At 40.7% G+C, this 25,935-nt stretch overlaps 1 protein-coding gene across 4 annotated transcripts in view; it reads left to right on the forward strand.

Moving 5' to 3' along the window:
• bbs9 (Bardet-Biedl syndrome 9) overlaps nucleotides 1–25,591 on the forward strand; it is a 448,663-nt gene extending 423,072 nt beyond the window's left edge. For 3 of the 4 annotated variants that reach the window (XM_039736257.1, XM_039736260.1, XM_039736259.1), the window contains 2 exons: nucleotides 11,789–11,902; nucleotides 25,439–25,591. In XM_039736257.1, the coding sequence (XP_039592191.1) occupies nucleotides 11,789–11,902; nucleotides 25,439–25,443 (119 nt within the window). In that variant the 3' untranslated portion in view covers nucleotides 25,444–25,591. The remainder of the gene's footprint in view (nucleotides 1–11,788; nucleotides 11,903–25,438) is intronic. The other variant, XM_039736258.1, reaches the window with a different exon arrangement.
• The last annotated feature ends 344 nt before the right edge of the window (nucleotides 25,592–25,935 follow it).

The following is a 25,935-nucleotide window of genomic DNA, read 5'->3' on the forward strand; positions in this document are numbered from 1 at the left end:
TATTATATTTTCATTTGTGTCTGTATATTATATTAATCTTCCCAGAAGTCCAACTTGGACATTCTACTGTTCACTACCTACACTACTAACTTTCAGCCTTTGGTTCATGTGTCATTTCCTTTGGTCCATGTGTCATTTGTTCATTATGCCAGCACTTAGATGTCATTAAGCTGCAAGTTCCTAGATGAAAAAACTAGGCTAGCAGCAGGCTTATTTTCCTACTAGCCTTTCTAATCGGACATCATGAGGGTGACATGATAACACCTTCTGCTTGTTATCTTTCCTAAATAAGTGGACTGCTGTTGATTGTCTCTTCCCTTCTTTTATGTAATTAATTGTCTTTTTTCCGTTTTCCGAGTTTTCCTTACTCGTGTCTAAGGCTGCTTAATGCCAGCAATTCTTTCAGTGTGGTATGGAAGAAAGACAGTCTGGGGGAGAGATGAACATATAGTAATGAGCCTCCTCCTTGCCCCAGAATTTCAGGCTTCCTGATGGCACTTATTGGGAGTAGAGATAAAGTTCTCTCCCTCTGGCCAGGTCCTGGTCAGACTTGTTGTTCTGGGATATTAGAAGTGATTGACAGACTTCTATAGTTTCCTGACTGCTCTTTTGTTACTTGCAGTTTGCATAGATGCAGAGGTTGGATTAGTGGTTAAGGCCCATTGACTCCCAATTACAGAGAGTAAATTTGGCGAATCTGATAGCTGGAGTTTACTACTGTTTAAACCCTGACATCTGGAATCAAGTTGGATGTTGGCTGTGTTCCACTCCACAGTGGTTTTTAGTAATGCACTCAGGTTTTGAAAGAGAGTGGCAGTAGAGTTTAGTGGCCAGGTGCTTTTACAGATAGATGGTGAATTTATATTTATATAGTGTCTTATAATTTCAATACTACCTTAATTAGGCATTCCTTACAGAGGGCATGCACACACTTGACTTCCTTGGGTTTGTTTGTGTTACTTTTTCACTTGCACCTGGGAATCAGTTTAAGCTTGGTTACTGCATTGCTTAATTTTTTTTCCTTCCTTTAGAAAGTTTTGAAACCAACTGTGAAATTTCTTAGTACAGCTGATCCCTGCTTCACACGTGTAACATGCCATGGCCTAATGATGCCTCATCAAAGTAGTGGTGATGTGAGCGTCATTGAATGGTTACAGTCTGTGTTGTCATGTTTTATTTCTCTGCATGCCATTTTTAAACACTCAATAGTTGGTTATGCTTATTTTGTCTTTCTTATTCTTTTGTATTAAACTGAGTAACTTTTGCTCTACAGAAAATGAATTAAAAGGACTTATTGTCAGTGAACATGAAATGAAGTCTTATGTAAGTAAATTGTTGTGTAAAGTTGAATATTAAACACATTTTTAAAAAATAAGCTACCTGTCCAGCTTTAAACAGTGCTGGACAACTAAAATTCAAAAGTATAAAAAAAAAGACAATTGGCGCCACAGAAAATTCCTTCCTATTAGGCCTGAGCCAATAGTCAGTGGTGTTGTCTATTGCTGATTGGCTGGGCACATTATCAATAGAAATAAACATTTTTGATTGGTTCCACATATTTGCAGAAATTTTCTCAAAGCAACAGAATACAACCACCTTTTTTTCTTTTTTAATCTTGCACTCATTTTCACAGCAAGAGGCAGATAAGATTCATGACTTTAGTTAATTTAGCAGGAGTGCACTTTAGCTGAGAGAATGCAGCCTGATCAGTATGTCACTCAAGAAGTTTGAATGGGAAGAGCTCAGATATGTGCTGCTGTGGTGCCCATGATTTCTCGCTCTTTACAGCACTCTTTTAGGTAGCTCACTATACTTAAAATGATCATCACTACTGTCCACTTAAGTTGGAATTCTTTTGAGACTTTGGCTGGTTTGCCCATTTTAAAGGTTCCCCTGAAGCCACTCACTTGTATGATGGAAATTCAGCTCATAAGGTGGGTGAATGATCCCAGGGCTAATGTATTTTGTCAACAGCATAGTAATATTTTTTGTTTACCATCCGTTTCCTTAACCTGCTCATCCTGGGCAGCTGAAGCTGCTGGTTATATTTTATATAACCTATGCAGTGAGATTCAGTTGCCAGACATGGAAAGTGGCAGCATGGTGGTGCTTTTTTGGTCTTGTGGGCAGTAACTGAAATGAGCTAGTACCAGTGACACTCAGTGCTTCATTGGCTCCCCTCTCCTGTCAATATCATATACTAATATACACGTGCACTTTGTATATTCCAAGGAAGAGCCCCTCGCCCTGTCATGTAAAATTAATAACCAACTGAAAGGTGCCACTTCAACCACGGCTTGCGGGAAAGTAGGAATGTACTGATTGTGCTATGTATCAAAGCAGTGTCTTACATTTTTTTAAAAATCTAAGCAACAACAAAAACATTTTTTCTGTAAAGCATGCTGAGTTGCTTTTTTTTTGTTCAGAAGATGATAGAAAGAGAACAATGAAGGTCGCCATGTGTAAATGTAACTAGTAACTTTTAGTTTCCTGTTGGAAGACATTTATTCAAATCCATTGTCTGAGGCAGATCTAATTTTAGTGTTTTGTGCCAATATGGCATCATGATTTGTAGCAATTACAGTGGGTGTAGAAAAAAATCACCCCCTTCGAAATATTCCCTTTACAGCCTTAAATGAAAACACACACAAAAAATGTTTCTTCCCAGCTTTACTTACTCAATGCAACCTATAACATTCAAATAAAAGATTCAGAAAAATTATAAAAATTCAAAAACATAACATACTGAAATTAATAAGGGATCACCCCCCAATGTCAGTGTCATTTTGTTGAACCACCTTTTGCTTTAATGACAGCCTTGAGTCTGTTGGGATACTTCTCTGTCAGCTTTGCACAGCTATATTGAGCAATAATTTCCCAATTTTCTTTACAGAACTGTTCAAGATCTGTCAAATTGGATGGCGAGCATTAGTGGAGTGCTATCTTCAAATCTTTCCACTGATTTTCAGTGGGATTTAGGTCCGGGCTCTGACTGGGCCACAAAAGGACATTCACTTTTTTCTCCTTCAGCCACTGTGTGGTCAATTTTGCTGTGTGCTTCGGGTCGTTGTCGTGTTGAAAGGTGAACATTCTGCCCATCTTCAACTTTTTGGCAGGGGGTAGCAGGTTTTCCTCAAGAATTTGATGGGATTTTGCCTCATCCATTTTTCTTTCTACCCTAATGAGAGCCCCAGGCCCTGCGGCAGAGAAACACCCCAAAACAGGATGCTGCCACCTCCATGCTTTACTGTAGTTATGGTGTGTTGTGGATGGTTAGCTGCACTGAATTTCCGCCAGGTATACTGTTTGGTATTGAGGCCAAATAGTACGATTTTGGTCTCATCTGACCATAAGACTTTTTCCACTTGGCATCAGAATCTTCAAAGTGCATTCTGGCAAAGTTCAAATGAGCCTTAATGTGGCCTTTCTTGAGGAGTGGCTTTTCCCTTGCGACCTTCCTGAACAAGCCACAGTTGTGGAGCGCTTGTAAAATTGTCACATGCACGCAATGACCACTCTTTACCATAAAATTCTGTAACTTCTTCAAAGTGGCCATTGGCCTCTTGGTAGCCACTCTTACCAGTTTCCTCCTTGCTGTTCCATCCAGTTTGGAGAGATGGCCAGATCCAGGGAGGGACCTAGTAGTACCAAACACTTGCTACTTCTTTATTATAGGTGCTCCTTGGGATTGATAAAACCTTTGAGATTTTTTTTATCCATCTCCTGCCTTATGTTTGTCTACAACTCTGTCCCTGAGATCTTTTGAAAGATTGTTGTTTTCTGTCAGTTGCACTACCAAGCAAGGGAGTGAATGATCCAGAAACAGCTTCACTAATCACACTGATTACAATTGATCACAGGTGGAAGCCAGTAACCATGGTCTCAATGGAAATGGTGGTTACTTACACCTAATTGAATTTACAAATATTGTTTAGGAGGGGTGTGATCCTTTATTAATCTCAGTATTTCTTGTTTTTTATTTATTTTTTTTATTCTTCTGAATTAATTAATTAATTATTCTTCTATCTTTCACTTGAATGTTATAGATTGCATTGAGGAAGTAAAGCTGTAAAAATATTGGTTTGTGTGTTTTCATTTAAGGCTATAAAGCAAATAAATTCGGAATATTTCGAAAGGGGTGATTCTTTTGTATACCTACTATATAAATGAACTTGGAACATGTCACTGTTGAATCATCATATGTGTGCTGAGCTAAAGCAATCTGTAAGATAACAAAACTGACTCCTGTGTCCTACACTAAAACGCTCATGCATTATTTCCCCAAAACCTCGTGTAGACGCTTTCCGCAGTGCATGGGTAGAGTAACTAATAACCTACAGACATCTCTCTTACGATGTCTCCAGCCTGCTGCAAAAAACTACAAGGTCAAAACCAATTGTAATCATCAAGCATAGGAAGGACAGATTATATATATATATATATATATATATATATATATATATATATATATATATATATATATATATACTGCTCAAAAGAATTAAAGGAACACTTTTAATCAGAGTATAGCATAAAGTCAATGAAACTTATGGGATATTAATCTGGTCAGTTAAGTAGCAGAGGGGTTGTTAATCAGTTTCAGCTGCTGTGGTGTTAATGAAATTAACAACAGATGCACTAGAGGGGCAACAATGAGATGACCCCAAAACAGGAATGGTTTAACAGGTGGAGGCCACTGACATTTTTCCCTCATCATCTTTTCTGACTGTTTCTTCACTAGTTTTGCATTTGGCTACAGTCAGTGTCACTACTGGTAGCATGAGGCGATACCTGGACCCTACAGAGGTTGCACAGGTAGTCCAACTTCTCCAGGATGGCACATCAATACGTGTCATTGCCAGAAGGTTTGCTGTGTCTCCCTGCACAGTCTCAAGGGCATGGAGGAGATTCTAGGAGACAAGCAGTTACTCTAGGAGAGCTGGAGAGGGCCATAGAAGGTCCATAACCCATCAGCAGGACCAGTATCTGCTCCTTTGGGCAAGGAGGAACAGGATGAGCACTGCCAGAGCCCTACAAAATGACCTCCAGCAGGCCACTGGTGTGAATGTCTCTGACCAAACAACCAGAAAGACTTCATGAGGGTGACCCAAGGGCCCCATGTCCTCTAATGGGCCCTGAGCTCACTGCCCAGCAGCATGCAGCTCGATTGGCATTCGCCATAGAATACCAGAATTGGCAGATGCACCACTGGTGCCCTGTGCTTTTTACAGATGAGAGCAGGTTCACCCTGAGCACGTGACATAAGTGAAAGGGTCTGGAGAAGCCATGGAGAACATTATGCTGCCTGTAACATCATTCAGCATGAGCAGTTTGGTGGTGGGTTAATGATTGTCTGGGGAGGCATATCCATGGAGGGTCACACAGACCGCTACAGGCTTGACAAAGGCACCTTGGCTGCCATTAGGTATCAGGATGAAATCCTTGGACCCATTGTCAGACCCTATGCTGGTACAGTGGCTCCTGGTGCACAATTCCTGGCCTCATGTGGTGAGAGTATGCAGGCAGTTCCTGGAGGATGAAGGAATTGATACCATTGACTGGCCACCACACTTTCCTGACCTAAATCCAATAGAACACCTCTGGGACATTATGTTTTGGTCCATCCAATGCCACCAGGTTGCACCTCAGACTGTCCAGGAGCTCAGTGATGCCCTGGTCCAGATCTGGGAGGAGATCCCCACAACACCATCTGTCATCTCATTAGAAGCATGCACCGATGTTGTCAGGCATGTATACAAGAACACAGGGGCCATACAAAGTGCTGCGTACAATTTTGAGTTGCTGCAATTAAATTTTGGCAAAATGGACTAGCCTGCCACATAATTTTTTCACTCTGATTTTTGGGGCGTCTTTGAATTCAGGGCTCTGTAGGTTGATCATTTTCATTTCCATCAAACAATGTGGCATCCTTTCGTTCCTAACACATTATCCAGTCTATATCAGTATAGATATCCAGGAGGATTTCTTTTTCCCATTGAGATCTGATGTGTTTTCAAAGTGTTCCTTTAATTTTTTTGAGCAGTTTATATATATATATTTATATATATTTATATTTATATATATATATATATATATATATATTTATATATATATATTTATATATATATATATATATATATTTATACAGTGGTGTGAAAACTATTTGCCCCTTCCTGATTTCTTATTCTTTTGCATGTTTGTCACACAAAATGTTTCTGATCATCAAACACATTTAACCATTAGTCAAATATAACACAAGTAAACACAAAATGCAGTTTTTAAATGATGGTTTTATTATTTAGGGAGAAAAAATCCAAACCTACATGGCCCTGTGTGAAAAGTAATTACCCCTTGTTAAAAATAACCTAACTGTGGTGTATCACACCTGAGTTCAATTTCCGTAGCCACCCCAGGCCTGATTACTGCCACACCTGTTTCAATCAAAAATCACTTAAATAGGAGCTGCCTGACACAGAGAAGTAGACCAAAAGCACCTCAAAAGCTAGACATCATGCCAAGATCCAAAGAAATTCAGGAACAAATGAGAACAGAAGTAATTGAGATCTATCAGTCTGGTAAAGGTTATAAAGCCATTTCTAAAGCTTTGGGACTCCAGCGAACCACCGTGAGAGCCATTATCCACAAATGGCAAAAACATGGAACAGTGGTGAACCTTACCAGGAGTGGCCGGCCGACCAAAATTACCCCAAGAGCGCAGAGGCGACTCATCCGAGAGGTCACAAAGACCCAGGACAACTTCTAAAGAACTGCAGGCCTCACTTGCCTCAATTAAGGTCAGTGTTCACGACTCCACCATAAGAAAGAGACTGGGCAAAAACGGCCTGCATGGCAGATTTCCAAGGCGCAAACCACTGTTAAGCATAAAGAACATTAGGGCTCGTCTCAATTTTGCTAAGAAACATCTCAATGATTGCCAAGACTTTTGGGAAAATACCTTGTGGACTGATGAGACAAAAGTTGAACTTTTTGGAAGGCAAATGTCCTGTTACATCTGGCGTAAAAGGAACACAGCATTTCAGAAAAAGAACATCATACCAACAGTAAAATATGGTGGTGGTAGTGTGATGGTCTGGGGATGTTTTGCTGCTTCAGGACCTGGAAGGCTTGCTGTGATAGATGGAACCATGAATTCTACTGTATACCAAAAAATCCTGAAGGAGAATGTCTGGCCATCTGTTCGTCAGCTCAAGCTGAAGCGATCTTGGGTGCTGCAACAGGACAATGACCCAAAACACACCAGCCAATCCACCTCTGAATGGCTGAAGAAAAACAAAATGAAGACTTTGGAGTGGCCTAGTCAAAGTCCTGACCAGAATCCAATTGAGATTCTATGGCATGACCTTAAAAAGGCGGTTCATGCTAGAAAACTCTCAAATAAAGCTGAATTACATCAATTCTGCAAAGATGAGTGGGCCAAAATTCCTCCAGTGCGCTGTAAAAGACTCATTGCAAGTTATTGCAAACGCTTGATTGCAGTTATTGCTGCTAAGGGTGGCCCAACCAGTTATTAGGTTCAGGGGGCAATTACTTTTTCACACAGGGCCATGTAGGTTTGGATTTTTTTTCTCCCTAAATAATAAAAACCATCATTTAAAAACTGCATTTTGTGTTTACTTGTGTTATATTTGACTAATGGTTAAATGTGTTTGATGGTCAGAAACATTTTGTGTGACAAACATGCAAAAGAATAAGAAATCAGGAAGGGGGCAAATAGTTTTTCACACCACTGTATAAATTTATATATATATATATATATATATATATATATATATATTTATATATTTATATTTATATATATATTTATATATATTTATATATTTATATTTATATATATATATATATATATATATTTATATATATATATATTTATATATATATATATATATATATATATTTATATTTATATATATATATATATTGTCACAGACGGCTGGGGTTCTTACCCGGCCGGGACGCCAGGAAAGACCAGAAGCTGGCATTAAAAGCTTCCGGGTCAGGAGGACACAACCGCCCTGGAGCAGGAGAGGACCACGGGAAAGGAGAAGAGACTTTCCTACTCGTTGGGACCCGTGACCACCGCCAGGGACGCTTTAAGCCTCCTGGGACCCGGGAGAACATTACTTCCGCCACACTTGGCAAGATGGCGGAGGAACCTGCCAGGGGCGCCGGAGTGCTTCCAGGGCAAGGGCAGCACCGCCACACCAGGAAGTGCTGCGGAAGTTCGTTCCCAGCCACCTGGAATGCATCCGGCGGAATAAAGGCCCGCCTCCTAACAGTCAGAGAGCTAGAGTCGGAGAGGGAGCAGGCAAGCTCCCATGAGGAGATTGGCCAAGGACTGAGAGATAGAAAGTTCATTTTGGGTGATTATTGCTTTGTGCATTGTGTGGTGTTTGGGACTGTGTTTATTAATGGAAAATAAACGTGTGATTTTTATAAAGATGTGGTCTCCGACTGGTGGTGTCCGGGCAAGTCTCACAATATATATATATATATATATATATATTTATATATATATATATTTATATATATTTATATATAAATATATTATTAAAAAGAGTCCAATTTTGGAACAGTTTTCTTTGGACTAATGAAATTAAGATCAATATGTACTAGAATGATGGACAGAGAAGAATTTGAAGAAGAGAATGAAAGGCTCATGAGCATACCACATCATCTATGAAACATGGTGGAGGCAGCGTTATGGCGTGGGAATGCCAGTTGAAATGGGTGTAACAAAAGGACCCATAGAGATTTAGGATCTTTGGGACACCTAGATGGCTAACCCCCCTATATCAAAAGGGTAAAGCCCTTTAAAAGGAAAATAAATGTTTTAACGACACAAGTCTCCAAAGCAGATTAGCTAAGATGGCGTTGCTTCTGGTAAAAAAATAAAAAGAGATAGAATCTTGGCTGGAAGAGGGCGGGTCCAGGCAGGCAGAAACTGGACTAGATGTCAGTGGTGTTGTGGTTGTCAATTGTCTGGTCTGCAGAATGAGGAAGAGAATTGGCAGTAGTCAAAAGCACTGTCTGGCTTGCCAGGAGAAGATAGTAATTATCCAAGCCCTTAAACTGTCCACTACACTCACATGTGTGACATGGGTCACTGGTGTTCATTGATCATATGACCACTGGCAGAAGTTGCAAGATGATTTCTGAAGTGTACATGACTATACTGTCTGCTCAAATTCAGACATATGCTGCAAAAATGGTAGGATGACACTTTATAGTACAGATGGACAATGAGCTAAAACATATTGTAACAGCAAACCAAATCCATTTCAAGGCAAAATGTGGAATATTCTTCAATGACCAAGTCAATCAACTGACCTTGATCCAATTGGACATGCATTTCACTTGCTGAAGACAAAACTAAAAGGAGAAATTCCATCGAACAAGTAGCACCTGAAGAATTCAGTAAAGCCCTAACAAAGCATCACTAGGATGGAACCAGCATTTGGAGAAGGCCATGGGTTCCAGATGTTATTATATTCCTGATTATGTGAGTTTGTGCAAATACTTTTGAGCCACTGGAAATGGGGAGCCATGTATATAAATATCTGTCTTTTTTAAATTGCTCATACAATGTTTTCGTTAAATGCCTTAAGTTAAAACTGCAAGTCTACAATTCAATCACATATTGATTGCTTCATTTCAAATCCATTGTGGTGGCGCACCGAGCCAAAGTTATGAAAATTGTATCATTGTCTAAATACTTATGGACCTAACTATCTTATCCAGATTTTCTTAAAGGTTGTCAAGGTTTCTGCTTCAACTCCATGTCTCAGTAGTTTGTTATAGAGTCCTACAACTCTTTGTGTAAAGAAGTGTTTCCTGACTTCAGTTTTAAATGTACTTCCCCTTAATTTCCACTGATATCCTTGAGTATGTGATTCACCCTTAAGCTGAAAGAATGTTGCTGGATCTACTTTATCAGTGCCTTATAGGATTCTAAATACCTGGATTAGGTCCCCATGCAGTCTCCTCTGCTCAAGACTAAACAGGTTTAGTTCAGCCTGTCAGAGTAGGCTGGGATGCACTTGGTTGCTCTCCTTTGTACAAGTGCAAAGTCTTCAAGTGCTGATGCATAATCTATGTGAACTTTAAGACATCACACAGTCTTACTTCATCTGGACTGTATGAATAGGGACACAAATATCTTGCTTGTGTTTGATGTGTTCAGTTGTGTTCATACCTTCTTTAAAGTTCCTGCCTCGTTCTGCCTTCTAGTACTACAAAACAAGTGTCTGAGCTAGTAGTGGGATTTGAATCTGTTAAAACATTCCATCTTTTGTGTTAGCTGTGATCTATTACAGGAATATTGCTAAGTATGAGATAGCCATTCTTCATGATAGGTGGATGGCTAATGTTTTGCCAATATGTTGAAAGTGACAAATTCTTTGCATCTGTGGGCTCAATGCAGCGTTTCATAGTGAGCTTTAGATCAGAGTACTTTTCAGTGCACTTAACAATAGATGCTTTTGGGGCAGAGCTCCCATTTATGTGATTAGAAATGCAGAAGCAAGAAGAAAGCAAACTGTTGAAGAGCGCCATTATGGCTCCACCATTTCGCTTGTAGCACTCTGCTTTGATAAAGACTTTTTTCAGACTTCAAACCTGTGAACAGGAAATTGAACTTCCTACACTGCAGTCGTGTGGGATGCCTCCAGGACAAGAAGCTAGAGTGCGTCTCACCTTTCTGCTGGCAGCATTTTGTGGGACACAATAGCAGCTTTTCATGTTCTATATTACTGCAGAGTAACAGATCCACTCTTCAAATGCAGGCCTAAGCAAGTTGTAGCCACCAGGCGGGGTGATACTGTACTGTAAAACCACCATCCACATCACCTACTTCACCTGCTCATGTGTCAGACCACTGACACTGTTTATACCCTGGAAATTAACCTCACAGTACCACTAAGTGGGACACCTTATATGGAACAGCCTGCCATGTTGTCTGCGTGGAGTCGAGTCTGTTGATTCTTTTAAAAAACAACTAAAAACATTTCTTTTTAAACAAGCTTTTAATTAGTGCTAAATAGTTCCAGTTTGTTTATTTATTGTTTTTTTTACTGCTTTTGTTTATGTTTTTCCTTCAACTGTTTGTATTTATTCTGTATTTGCTGTTCAGCGCTCTGTGACCTCTTGTCTGTGAAGGGCGCTATATAAATAAACTACTACTACTACTACTACACCTTATGACTCACACCATGTACTCCCAGGTGGTGCTCCAAACATAGCATATTACAATGACTTTACTTGGAACAAACCCGAATTGTGTGGCTTATTTTATATACACACTTAAGAACGACACACTACCCTGCTGTCAGTGCTGAAGGTAACAGTTGGAGGCCGCTGTCTGAAGCCATATAGCCCTGTGCTAATTTACCCCCAGCCTCTTTCCTTTGAAGCTTAAGTCAAAACTTGGCATTGGTCTTTTTACTTAAGGTTATTTCCTTGCAAATCTGTTTGATAGTCTTCCGTATAAAAAGGCAATATGTAAGGTTGAAGTGGATTGTGGATTGGATGTAGTCCTAATTGAGATTTCAAGAGAGTTGCCCAAGAATTAGCTAGAGACTTGTGCCTGCTTTATTGATAGGAACAAGTAGCTTAACATTGGTTGTGTTGCCAATTTACCAGGGCAAAGAATATTTTGGTCTGGTTTACTGATGGTTCGATCGGAGAATTCAGTGGTTATTGTACCTGTTGTGCTTGTTCATGATTTTCTTGTCTCCATAAAACTCTGACCAGAATGTTTCCTTTCTTAAAGCAGGTGGCTGTGAACCAATCCCAGAGTCAGACCTGGAAGACAGTGCTGGAGAACTAGAAAGCCTTGCTGAAATCAGCAGCCAACGGCATCATATCAGGATGGCAGACAAGCCTGGTGAGTATCTGCATATTCAGGCTGTTATGTATGTGTCCATATTGGCATATGATGTCTATAAGTTTGTGCAGGAGAGAGACAAATAACTGAGCCTTTTTGTGGTTCGAAGCATCGCGGTGATTAACTGCATGTGCTTGCATTTATGTGCATGGATGTCTGTGTAGGTTCATATAACCTGGGGTGTTTTTACATACAAATGTCTAAATACACAGTCTAGTAAGTAACACTTCATGTGTGCTGGCAAGTGCGTGACTGCATGATTGAGTAACAGCGCGCATGGGAAGAGACACTGTGCATGTATGGACTAGTGTTGATTGGAAGCTGTTCGTACATTTATGTGTGAGTAGTATGTGTAGTTGAATGTGAACAAGTATATGAGAGGGTGTGTACTGTGAGTGCATGTGTATGTGTATATTTTTTGTGGGTGTGTGGGCATGGGTTTATTGAAGAATTTTGCTTTTGCTGGCAGTGAGAGCCTTAGTAGTTAAATCGTAGCCTTTTATACTTTTAGAATGTCAGCAGTTGCTTTAAAAATACACTTGCGACTGTGGAAACGTTGGTCCAGGAAAAGAGGAACGTCTTTGTACAATTCCTTTTAATTACCAGAAAACCACAACACCCACACAGAATTTTTTAGCCAGTTTCAAGTCACTCTGTGACACCCATTGCAGTTGTGTTGCTTAAGTTAAAATGCCACAAAGGAGAAGCTGACACTGGATTGTGCTTACAGAGAACAAAAAGAAAATTTGTCCTATGGGCTGATGCAGAGCTACCGCCATTGTGCCACAGTTTCTTGTGTCTCAATCCTGTGATAATGTAAATCGCAGTCACAGTCACATGAAAGGCAGAGTAGGCTGCATTGTATTTGGAGTAACAGGACACACATGTGAGGTGAAATTTTCCACACAGCCAGTCTTCCATTAGGCTTACTGTCAAGAACACAAACACAGTTTTCACATACTGCGTAAATAGTAGGAATGTGCACCATTCAGAAACTGTCCTCTCAGGCAGCCGATTTATAATATATTATTAGTATTTATAATACATTATAATATTATTCCTGTTTCCTGAAAGGCCATTGAGTAGTGGTCCTCACACATGCAATATGACTGTTTGGCATTGTATTGTATTCTGATTCCCTGAGAAGCGCCAGGCTGTCACTCTTCAAGTCTGCAAAGGAATGTGTTCCAGCTTCAGAAGAAATGATTTCCTTTCACCAGTCATGTTTGGACACGATTCCCGACATTGAGCCCCACTTGAAGTCACTGCAGAGCAGAAGAAAACAAAGGCAGAAGACCCTGAGACAGGAAGTATCTTTCATGCGGTTAGCATTTCAGAAGCTCTACTTACTGTTTACACGTGTGTTTTTTCAGTACTGAAGATAAAAGGGAGACTCCAGCAGTGCATACCTACCACAGTTTCGGTAGCTATGGGGCTTTGAATAGAACAGCCTGCACTGGCCATGTCTCTTCAAGACTGTTACTCCTGAAGGGATTTCAGAATCTGTCCATTAACGGTAGATAACATGGTGCCCTCAGAGTCATGCAGTCATCAGCACATGCAATACACTTGAACAGAGACGCAAACTCTTTCATACAGTTCCAATGAAAGTTGTGAGGTCATTGTACACAACTAAGCCCTAAAGTCTAGACATTGCACATAACCCACATGTACATTACCTGCTACATATTGTCTGGCTTTGTGGTGAAAAGTCAACCTGTGGGATATAAGAATGTACTGTCTTCTCATTCTTCACAGATTTGGCCTCTTTGATACTCTTATTCCACCTAAATGGAAGAAGAAAAGAATGAGGAATACTCAACTTTGGTAAATGAGGAATAGAGATTGATGATGATATAGTTACTGATAACCTAGGTTTGGAAGTGAGAGGGCCATTATGTGGTGGGTATTCAGTAATCCTCTACAACCACAGAAAAACTATACCCTGCTGCTTCACCAATACCACTTCAGTACTGGTACTAAGACTTTTTATTTTGTGCATAAAATGGGTAATGCTAATGAAAGCTATTCGCATATGATGTGTTAGAAATCAGAGTCAGCTTTACCTGAAATGTGACACTCCTCTCTCTGGGCTGCCTTTTGCTCCACCCCCACCACACAAACTATGCTGAAGGTGTGAAGATGCACCATTGTGACACTTGAAGATTGCTTGTTATTGCTGTCAGGTTGAGTCTGCTCCTGGGAATAAACTGTCATCTCACAGCATGTGATGCAGCACTGTCCTTTTTTTGGAAAGTGAAGGGCACAGCAGGAGAGGAAGGAATACAAATAAAGATAAAGAAAGCAAGACAGGATAACAAGTGACAGCCTACACCAGAGAGAAATTTGTATCTGTTTCTCCTGTTCTCAAGGAGAGGAATGTTACCTGTAGGGGCAGTCACAGATTTTGCTTTCTTGACTTTTGTACTGTTTTCTGCAAGGGTCCCATTTGTGCTTGTGTTTCTGATGGTGAGTTGAAATGCTGTCCGAAGAGTATGAAAATCTAAATTCCTTTACCGTTGTGACAAGTTGCATAGTGGGTCCATGCTGGATACATTACCAATACATTTTGGCATTGCTAAGAGGTTAGCAGCAGCAGTAAAAAGTCTCTGCAGCAAGTTCAAGTGAGTGTCTCAAAGGTCAGCAGTGTTGCAATCCTCAACAGACACTGCGTGAATTTTCTTCATCATCATCAAAATTGCTAGTTAAGGCCCAAGGAAGCATCCTTGAGAGCCTCAAAAGAAGCAGCAAATTTCTTAGGCCAGCCAGCAAGCATCATGCCTCTAGGTCAGTACTCCATTCTGGAGCTGCGTGTATAATTTGATCAAATCCAGTCCTGGTGTTGAGATGTTTGAAAGTGAAAGCATAGCTTGAGCAGCCTGTGAGCTGCTTGGTTCTATCTTCTGAACTGTAAGTGTGCAAAAGGTCACTAGCACCACAGCTGGGCAGTTTATCCAGTCATACTTCAGTTTAGGTACCCAATATAAACTTACTAACAATTTAAACAGTTTATTAAATATGTTAGTAACAATCATAAATTACCTTTCAAAATATTAAGAATCTCTAATAGGTTAGTATTGTTTTCACTGTTCTATATCATGTTAAATAGGCTTATTCCATAACAGGCAGAATGTTAATAGTCCCTTACAACAGATACTTAAACTAATGTTACTGTTTGTCATTGCAGGGAGTTGTTTAGCCCTGTACTTACTTACAGCTTCAAAATGAAAAGGAGCTAAAGGAGAGGTACCTTGGTTTGTCCTCACCAACTTTGGTCCTCTGGGCCACTGCCTCATGCAAGTGTACAGCCCCTATTCTTCTTGGTGTTCTTGTCAGGGACAGCACCATTCACTGAGAGTTATTTTTAGCAGTGCTTGTTGGCGGTGGAGATGCGGGGGCCTCTCTGGATCCAGTACAAGTGCTAGTCTGTGCTGGAAACAGCCGACAAAGCCAAGCCTTCATCTTTGCAAAGGAAGCAGTGATTTAGAAATGTAAAGGATCTTGTTCTTGAGTAGACTCTGAAAAGAGCAACACGCGGTATCTAATTTGCTTGGAAGATCACTAACAGATGTGCGCCGCATGTGTGCACGCGGTTTATCTTTCTGTAGTCCCACATACGTATTAGCCCATGGAGACCAAAAAATTTACAGCTAATTTTCAGGTGTTTGATGGAATTAGCAATTTAGGCTGCAATGTGTTGAAGTTTTACATTGAGCAGAACAATTAGTGGAGTTAGGTTTAGCACTCTTGCGATTCCACAGGCTGAAGTGGCTACTGCTTTTCTCTGAAAATGTATAAATTAGTCAGATTGACTAGCGTGCCCACTCCACTGAACTTCTTCAGATAGCTAAATTCCAAAATGAAACCAGTGGAGGAGCAGATGTTTCCAGCAGGCATCTGAGTTGTGTAGTCTTGTTTCAGTCAGCTCACTGTGGACACTGAAGGCCTTGAAATATTCTTGAAGTCCATTTTGGACAAAATAATGTTTACATATCAGAACATCTTATGATGAGTACATACAGTGCATCCAGAAAGTATTCACAGCGCATCACTTTTTCCACATTCTCCTATGTTACAGCCTTATTCCAAAATAGATCAAATTCATTGTTTTCCTCAGAATTCTACACACAACACCCCATAATGACAACGTGAAAAAAGTTTACTTGAGATTTTTGCAAATTTATTAAAAATAAAAAAACTGAGAAATCACATGTACATAAGTATTCACAGCTTTTGCTCAATACTTTGTCGATGCACCTTTGGCAGCAATTACAGCCTCAAGTCTTTTTGAATATGATGCCACAAGCTTGGCACACCTATCCTTGGCCAGTTTCGCCCATTCCTCTTTGCAGCACCTCTCAAGCTCCATCAGGTTGGATGGGAAGCGTCGGTGCACAGCCATTTTAAGATCTCTCCAGAGATGTTCAATCGGATTCAAGTCCGGTCCACTCAAGGACATTCACAGAGTTGTCCTGAAGCCACTCCTTTGATATCTTGGCTGTGTACTTAGGGTCGTTGTCCTGCTGAAAGATGAACCATCGCCCCAGTCTGAGGTCAAGAGCGCTCTGGAGCAGGTTTTCATCCAGGATGTCTCTGTACATTGCTGCAGTCATCTTTCCCTTTATCCTGACTAGTCTCCCAGTTCCGGCCGCTGAAAAACATCCCCACAGCATGATGCTGCCACCACCATGCTTCACTGTAGGGATGGTATTGGCCTGGTGATGAGCGGTGCCTGGTTTCCTCCAAACGTGATGCCTGGCATTCACACCAAAGAGTTCAATCTTTGTCTCATCAGACCAGAGAATTTTGTTTCTTACGGTCTGAGAGTCCTTCAGGTGCCTTTTGGCAAACTCCAGGCGGGCTGCCATGTGCCTTTTACTAAGGAGTGGCTTCCATCTGGCCACTGTACCATACAGGCCTAATTGGTGGATTGCTGCAGAGATGGTTGTCCTTCTGGAAGGTTCTCCTCTCTCCACAGGGGACCTCTGGAGCTCTGACATTGTGACCATCGGATTCTTGGTCACCTCCCTGACTAAGGCCCTTCTCTCCCGATCGCTCATTTTAGATGGCCGGCCAGCTCTAGGAAGAGTCCTGGGGCCTCCTATATAAACGGTGCGTACGCACAGAAATGTTGTGTAAGAACTTTTCCACATTCAAATCGCGATGTATAAAACTTACACTTGCCATAAAGCCACGCACATTTCCACGGTACCTCATACCTTGTCGTACGCTAGTTCTCCGCTCGGTTTTGCAGACTGGTGGCATCCAGCGTCAAAGCAGTGCTACTTTTCCTGTGTGGTTAACAACTTATTTTCCTGACGTGGCTTTATAAATACACTGAAAACTAACCGCATATTGTTTATGAATGTAACGCATCTGATTGTAATTAACTTGTAATAATATAATGGTCCAGGGAATAGCCATAGTATTCCAAATACCATAACTGCTTTCGCGTTGTTACTCTCACTGCACCTTCTTCTTCTTCTTCTTTCAGGTCCTCCCATTAGGAGTTGCCACAGCGGATCATCTTTTTTCCATATTACTCTCACTTCACCACTCAGAGTATTTATATCACTGTATCTGAGTGTGAATCACAGCAGCAGCTAATCGGAAAGAGAATTATTGGTATACAGCTTCAAGGACACGCTGCCTCAGCCACGGCAAAACGTTTCAAAGCCTTTCCTGACCTCGTGGTTCAGAAACAGTTTCATCCCAAGAATTATAAATGCACTCAATCAATTGCACCTTGTAGAACTGTTTGTACTTATAAGTACAATCACCCCACTGTAAACTTAAACTACAGTTATAATATCGCACAACCTGAGCCACTTTATAAAGCGCGTATTTACATATGATGACGATATCATTTTTAAGGTGAAATGCAGCAAATATGTTTATTATATTATACAGATAAAACTTTAACTTCATTTAAATAATCTATATTCTTCACTGGGAGTGTCGTGAAGGGTAGAATAATTAAACATGTACTACGAAGAAATTTCAATGTTCCTTAAACGTTTTGAAGAATCGGCGCTAAGCTTACAGATGGCTTAACTTCTATTACAGAGCTGATTGTGTGGTGATTGGGTATTTGGGGAAAGAAAAGCAAGGACTGCAGTGGCAGCCACGCCAATATATATTGAATATAAAACAGAAAGAGAAAATAACAACACAGCTAAAAACGCAGCCACAAATTTCGGCAAAAGTTAAATGCTTGTGTCATGAGCATGAGGCGGCTGTGCAGTGTCTGCAATGGACGTGGCCATCCACCGTGCATAAGCTACCTTACTGACATTGGCGGGCAAGGAGCCACCGATTCTTCCTCTGCCCAGTGCCACCACAAGCCTAGAGCCCCTGAGTACTGCTGCAATAAATTATTTCATCGAAGGTCGCACACAATCACTGTGCCGTGAAACTCATGTTTAATAACGTACTTTAACTCCTATCATCATAAAAATCATATCACATATACATCTCAGTATTTTAGTTATTGAGAGAGCTGTAATATCACGAATGTAATGGAAGAGAAGAGAGCTGGTTTAAGAAGCAAGTAGTGATTCACACACATAGAGCACATAGAAGATCAAATACAAAGCAAAGCATTTAACGTGCTACTTTAATTACGATGTGATTTGAGAAACTGGTTAATTAAATGATTTTAAGGTGAAGTTTATGATGTTCTACTTTAATGACAAAATAAACTATGTGATTAAAGTGGAAATGTCGAGATTGAAGTTGACATTTCTCTGTACTCTAATAAGCTTTCATATGACACTCATAGACAGTGGGCTACAACTCGCCTTTTCACGGCAACTTTGATATGTGACTTCTTTTTTATTTCCGGCACTGTGCGATTTTGTGAACGTGAGCTTTCAAGATTCTCCAACACGCTATGTCACTCGATCAACTTCATTTTGTTGATTATACCACGGTTTATTTGAACAAACAGTATGTTTTTCCTTTGCCTCCACTTGGTATTTGCTGAAATTCTTATATTTTCCCCCGTGCTTTTCCCATTGTCTTTTCACAGAAGGCTGAGCTTAAGGGCGATTTATATTCATTTGCATATTCAAAGAGTCGTAATTCTGGGAGAAGTTGGGGCGTTACATAAAGCGCGTGCACGAGTGTTACTTTTCACGCTGATTGGGATTTATGTAGCAGAAGAACGTGGAAGTTGGAGTACGCACAGATTCCTGCATCTGGATTTTTCTGTGCGTAAGCACATTTCGGCTTTTGTGCTTACGCCATGTTATAGTGCGAGTTCTACGCACGACGTTATACATGAGGCCCCCGGTGTTTTTGAACTTCTTCCACTTATAGTTGATGGAGTCCACTATCCTCATTGGGACCTTCAAAGCAGCAAAAATTTTTCTGTAACCTTCCCCAGATTTGTGCCTCGAGACAATCCTGTCTCGGAGGTCTACAGACAATTCCTTTGACTTCATGCTTGGTTTGTGCTCTGACATGAACTGTCAACTCTGGGACCTTATATAGACAGGTATGTGCCTTTCCAAATCATGTCCAATCAACTGAATTTACCACAGGTGGGCTCCAATTAAGTTGCAGAAACATCTCCAGGATGATCAGGGGAAACAGGATGCACCTGAGCTCAATTTTGAGCTTCATTGCAAAGGCTGTGAATACTTATGTAGATGTGCTTTCTAAATTTTTTTTATTTTTTATAAATTTGCAAAAACCTCAAGTAAACATTTTTCACGTTGTCATTTTGGGGTGTTGTGTGTAGAATTCTGAGGAAAAAAAATTATTTAATCCATTTTGGAATAAGTCTGTAACAAAACAAAATGTGGAAAAAGTGATGCGCTGTGAATACTTTCCGGATGCACTATATATATTATACTGTATGTTTGAATCATTGCTTTCAACATTCACAGTGTGCTTTTAGTTAGGTAGCAGGTAGATTGATGCATCGTCAAGGTTGTGTGGTTCCTATTACTTTTTAGGTGAAAGCATAATTTGCATTTTGTTGAGGAGTAGAGAAAAATAATTACCTACTTATGGTGCACATAGTACGGACATGGAAGGTGTATCATTGGTTAAGATGTGACTAGATCAGCTAAAGTCTTCAGTTGTTAAGGTAATACTTTTTCTGTATACCTGATTGAAGTCCTCAGTTTATTTTGGAGCTTTGTCACGGCGCTTTGCACTTGCACTTGGCGAGGAGCTCTGTTTAAGAACAGATTGTTTTTTTTTCTGAGGGGCCAATGATTGATCACTCATCTAGATCTGACTACTTTTATTCTGTTTTGAGTGTTGTATTTGTTCAATTTTTTGGCACCGTTCGCACTCCCAACATACTTGAAAGGGGTTCTCTGTTCGAATTGTTCTTCCCAAGAGTTTTTCCATTTTTTCCTGTAAGTTTTTTTTTATGATTTTTTTTGTCTTATCTTCTTACAGAGTCAAGGCTGGATGGCTGCCAATTAAAATGGGCCTGCCTGTTAAAGCCCATTGAGGCATTTGTGTGATTTTGAGCTGTGGAACGTGGCCTGGACACAGACAGACGGACATCGTTTTGTCACCCAACACACACACTTATTATATACAATATTTACACAAGTCAAGTGCACAACCCAGTCCCTCCAGCACCGATCCCCCAAAGTCCAGGCCTCATTTCTTCTGGCTGCCTCCACTCCTCTCTCTCTCTAGACTCTCGTCCACTTCCACCCGACTCCAGCCATTGAATGAAGGGAGGTGGCCCCTTTTATACCAGCCCAGATGGGCTCCAGCTGCTTTCCGGTACTCCTCCGCGGACACTCCTCTGTGTGGCGGAGGTACCTTCTGCGCACCCGAAAGCCCTCCGGGTGTCCCCAGTCTTCTTCCCCCCCAGCACTTCCTGTTGTGGTGGAAGTGTTGAGGTCCAGGGCTCTTCAGGCACCGGGGCGCCCCCTGGCAGTGACCATGGGCCCCTACAGAGTTGAGCTTACAAGCTCTGCACCCTTGGCCCCCAGTGCAACCAGGGCGGTCGCCCCCTCATGGTCTAGAGGAGGCACAAGCCCTCCTCTGGTCCTCCTGGGCATCCCGGCTGGGTACCACCCCCAGCCGCGTGCCACAGTGCTATACAAAATAAATTGGTGATATTGTTGTTCCTTTGTGTTTTATGTGGCTTTTTGTGCACTTATATGTATTAACTTATAGTGCTCCTATAAAAACAAACATAACTTTCATGGTAAAGAAATAGTACATAATTTGCTGTAATCCTGTGAATCATATAGGAGATGAAGAAGAGGCAACAAGTGTTTGGGTTGCAGATCTTTTGGAGAATTCATTAGTCCTCAGTTTTTCAGTGTATCAACCAATGAATCTTTCTTTGTATAGTGTTTTTGGGGCATGTGTCTATCACAAGCCATTTCACAAAACAAAAATGAATATAATAAAAATAACAGGTTGTTTTCATTGTAACTGGAGCTGTACAACCTTGATTGCTGGACAGTATAATGAATGACTGAAAAAAAAATAATCCAAATGTAATGTCAGTTGTACCTTCTATTGGTCTGAGGTCCCCAGGGTGCAAGTGCAGCCAGGTGGAATGTTAACTTTATATGACTCAATTGATGAGGGGCCAAGCTGAATTTGTTGGTTGTTGTTCAGGATGCTAATCTTGTGGCTTGAATGACCTTTTATGCATTGATGTCTTTAAATTTTCCAACATTGTTATGGCGAAGAATAAACAAAAAATCAGGTAATTCAAACAAAACCCTTGCAGTGAGGACAGAGCCTTCCTTACTGAATCTATGTTTCTGTTCTTTCCCACACTTTACAGTACAGTGTCACAACATCAGATCACAATGCACTATGAATTTTCTTTTCTTGAAGATGCTATATCAAGGAAATATTGACTGAGCCTAGTCATTCCCCACATTTAAAGGTGGGCAAAAGTCTAACATAAATTCTACAGTAAGCCACCGCACAACCTGTCAAGTCATTTTACAGGGAAGAAAAGCTTATTCTGTTGTTCTGCAAGAGGAGCTGAGCTGGAGGCCCCTATGCTGATACCCTGCAGTACTGCTTAATTTGATCACTGTGCATGGTTCTAAGAAGTGTTCCACAGTTTTTACCACATGCGAATTTCACCTCAACTTTCCCAAGGAACACAGCTTGACATTTTTGGAACATTTTCTCACACGTGACTTTTCTCACAAGGCTGCCATTTAGCTGCACTGCTGAATAATATTTTTATTCTGTGAGTGGTAAGGATTTTCTGTCCAACACAAGGCGGCTCCTTATTTCTTTAATCCTTTTTGACGCCTCATTGTTTGTCCTCTGTGTGTGTGTGTTTTTTGTTTTTTTTAATATATGACCTTTCCTTATCTTTTATGTCACTACTGCTCTTTTTTCTTTTTTTCTCTGTCTGTCTGCTTGTTCATTATGCTGCCATTTGCAGTTTCTTATCTTTTTTAACATCTGACTCCAGTGGCTTATTTTTGCATGGAGGCACAGGAGTTAGTGCTGCTTATTTTCAGCTCAGTAGTCTGGGTCTGAATCCCAGCTCAGTTACTGAGTGTGTTTTTATATGCACTTTAAAAACAAGGTTATTCACAGAAACCTGGTTTCTAAAATGCCTTATTCTGGTTATAGAAATCAGGTTATTGCCCTCTGAGAAGCCAGGTTAACAGAGGTAGATTTCTCTGTGAGTAACCTGGTTATTTGGCCATGTAAACCCTTAACTGGTTACACTTATAAAGATTTAGTAGTCTGTGCATGTCTGTTGCACTCTGTTCACCTGTGCTTGAGGTAACTTTACACACATTTTCAATAGCCTCACGTTGAAGCGTCCACAAGATCAGTTTCCTGAGGCAAATGCTCAGGTGATCACATTATTCCCTCTCCAGCAGAAATTATCTCAATATTTTAGAAATTGCTAAAATTATATTGATAAAATGAGCGTTAAATGCTAAGCTCAGCAGCACAGTTTTTGGAGGAATGGGGTTATTTGTAAAAAAGCATTTTGTAGTTCATTTACTTTTTAAAGTAACAACTAACTTCACGCATCTTAAAAAAGAAAGAAATCTCTTATTGATGTTAAAATACCTGCATTATTATTATGAAGGAAGCATTGAATGTAAGACAAGAAACACACATACTGGTGTGCCACTGCTTTACAAGGCTGTATCACACAGCCAAGCAGAAGAGTGTGCTGTAGGCAATCCAGTAACAGTGATCTATAAATAAAGTGTTAGCTTAGTTTTCATCCAGCTATTTGCTATAGATATGTTAAAACAGTGTGATCAGGTGACACAAGTGCCCAGTATCCATTGAGTGAATCTTTGGGGACTCTAATCTAGGATGTAAAAAGAAAATAAACATCATTTACTTCACAACATGTAAATGGATAAACATATTTGCAAAACACAAGAATATTACCACAGGCTTCATACTTGTTTTCAGATTCATGGTGCCGATGATGACGTTTAACACTTTTTTTTGCACTGTTCAGTGACGTTGGAGCGTTTTGCCAAAACAGAACTCCAGAACTGAGGTTTTTGAGAAATCAAGATTCTGCCTTAACCAGGTTACTCACTGTAAATGTAAATGCACTGAGTGTCAATGCAGAGTTTACAATCCCTCCAGTAACTGTAAATTGACCTGGTGTGAGTGACTCCATCATTCAGGGCACTTGCACCATGCAGCCCCCTGAGATGATGGGATGACGGTGGGTGTCTCAGCTGTCCACAAGAACAACTTCATCAGAATCCTATCATGTAAAGCATGAAAACTAAGAGGTTTCATTTAGGAACATTTATGTTAGGTTGAATGAACAGTCTTTTGGCCTTTAGAACCCCTGCAGATTTTGTTTTTCTTTCTCCAGCCTACCAGGGTTTTTTTTTGCTTTGTTTTTTTCTGTCCTTCCCGCCATTTAACCTTACTTTAATTTTATTGTCTTATCTTAATTGTTTTTATTTTATTGTTTTTTCTTTTCTTGGACCTTTTCCTTCGTCATTTTGTAAAGTACTTTGACTTGTATTGTTTTATGAAAATGTGCTATATAAATAAATGTTGTTGCTGCTGCTTGCTACCTGATGCTGCTACAGTTAGACTCGGTTGTCCCAAGTTTTTAAATATGGTTTAACTGGGGTGGGAAATGGATGGTTAGAGCTTGGTTTGTTCTTTTTTTCATAGTTTTGGTATCAGTTGTATTTTTTTCATCTTCAAACATTTTGTAAGTTTTGTGGTAATTTATATTTTTGTATTGTTATTTTATAGTAGTATCAGTTCTGCTTTTTCATTTTTTGTGATGCTAGCTGTTCTTTTAGTTTATGGTGGGTTTTCATCCTTCTCCAAGGTGTAATATGATTCAGCTACTAACCAGAATACAAGACACACACAGGGAATTTCCAGGTTGGTCACCCTGCAATGCTAGTCTCACAGTTGCTGTGAGCCTCTTTGGGTGCTAGTTAGTCTTATTCTCTATGAGGAGGGTACAAAGATGCAAAACAGACACGTACAGGTTACCAATAGCCAAATTTGCACTGCTTGACTGCAAACTACTGAATGACCTTAAGGAAATGGATTAGTGGAATTCCCAGCAAAGGACATAGTTTAATTGTCAGACCTTGTCGAGAGGAAAGCAAGTGCTGAACTCACGGAAGGTCTGTGGTCCCAGCACTTTGCCTTCTCTGACTGGCCTCTGAGTGTCTCTGTCTGCTGTGTTTGCTCATTGACTCGCCAAGGTCCAGCCGCAAACTAAATTATCCGCAGTGCAGCAGAGCGCAGCCTGCCCAAACAGTCATTTCCGGCCAGAGACATTTCTCTTGTGTTTGTCAAGTCCTGCCTTTCCTGTTGATTGCGGTGAGAAGTGTTAACTATTTACATGCCACTGGTGGCCAAAGCCGGGACTAAAGGAGAACACTAGGTTAGCTTATAAGTGAACTGCCGCCACATCCTCTAACTCCATTGCACTTGTCTGTGTGTATGCACCAAGCTGTGTGCTTTTCTGCATATCCCTGTCTGCCTGTTTGATGATGGTGTGTTGCTCAGTGTGCTCCACCTGTCCAGGGTTGTTGCTTTTCACCGTCTTGCTTATACTGCTTTGTCAACACGCTGAAGCCTAAGAGCATTAGCAAGCTTTTTCAAAATTGTAATCTTAGTCACCAGTTGTTCAGAAGAATTGCTCTCCTGTAAAACAAGGCAGTAGAATGACTGCAATTGTATGCACTTTTTCAGAGTGAAGAGGCCTCTTCGGACTGCTTGGTGCCACTCATGTCAGGCACCCAAGGAACAAACAAAGGCTGTAGAGCATAACCCCGGGCACTGACATTCAGTGTCCTGATTCCAGTCCTCTGTGTCCTTTGGTGTCATCAGGCCTTTAATCCCATGTTTTCCTTGTCTATCTGCTCTATCTTCCTTGTAAAGCTATTGATGATAAAATCTGTCTCCTTCCATAGCTGTGCGACGGTGCCTGCTGATGTCTATCCGCTTGCGAAATGAAGGGCGCTTTGAAAAGCCGTACAAAGATTCCTCTGAATGCAGTGCAGCACAACCCCCGTGCCACACATTAATGATTTTCTCTTTGTCTTGCAGACTGAAGGCCATTACATCCTCTGCTTATAGAGCCCGAGCCTCACTCAAAGCATCTCCATATCACATTTTTAGAACCTGGACCATTCTGCACCAAAGCCTTTTTAACTACTCCTTAATGTCTGCATACTTTTGCTAATAAAATGTTCAATTCTGCATTGTGTCAGCCTCTTCCTTTTATGCTTTGTGATGATTTTAGTTATGTGTCCATTTAAAGGTTAGGTGCTGATTCTCTTATTTAAATTAACAAAACAGCCAGCACATGAATGTCCTCTGACTGGCTGAATGTCTGTTGATACCAAATGAGAACCTGCCGGTCAGATGCTATACCAAGTATGTCTAAGACAGAGGGGTGGCAGTCACAGTTGCAGCTTGTCCAGCTGGTGCATGTGTGGGTCTCTGAATGGATGTGTCTATAAAGAGGCTCTGCCACATGCAGATGAGTGGAGGATGTCGGTCAGCTGGTTTAGGGCACAGTGCACATAACAAGGCTGCTGCTT

This window comes from Polypterus senegalus, chromosome 15 (genome assembly GCF_016835505.1).
Source record: "Polypterus senegalus isolate Bchr_013 chromosome 15, ASM1683550v1, whole genome shotgun sequence".
NCBI classification, from domain to species: domain Eukaryota; kingdom Metazoa; phylum Chordata; class Cladistia; order Polypteriformes; family Polypteridae; genus Polypterus; species Polypterus senegalus.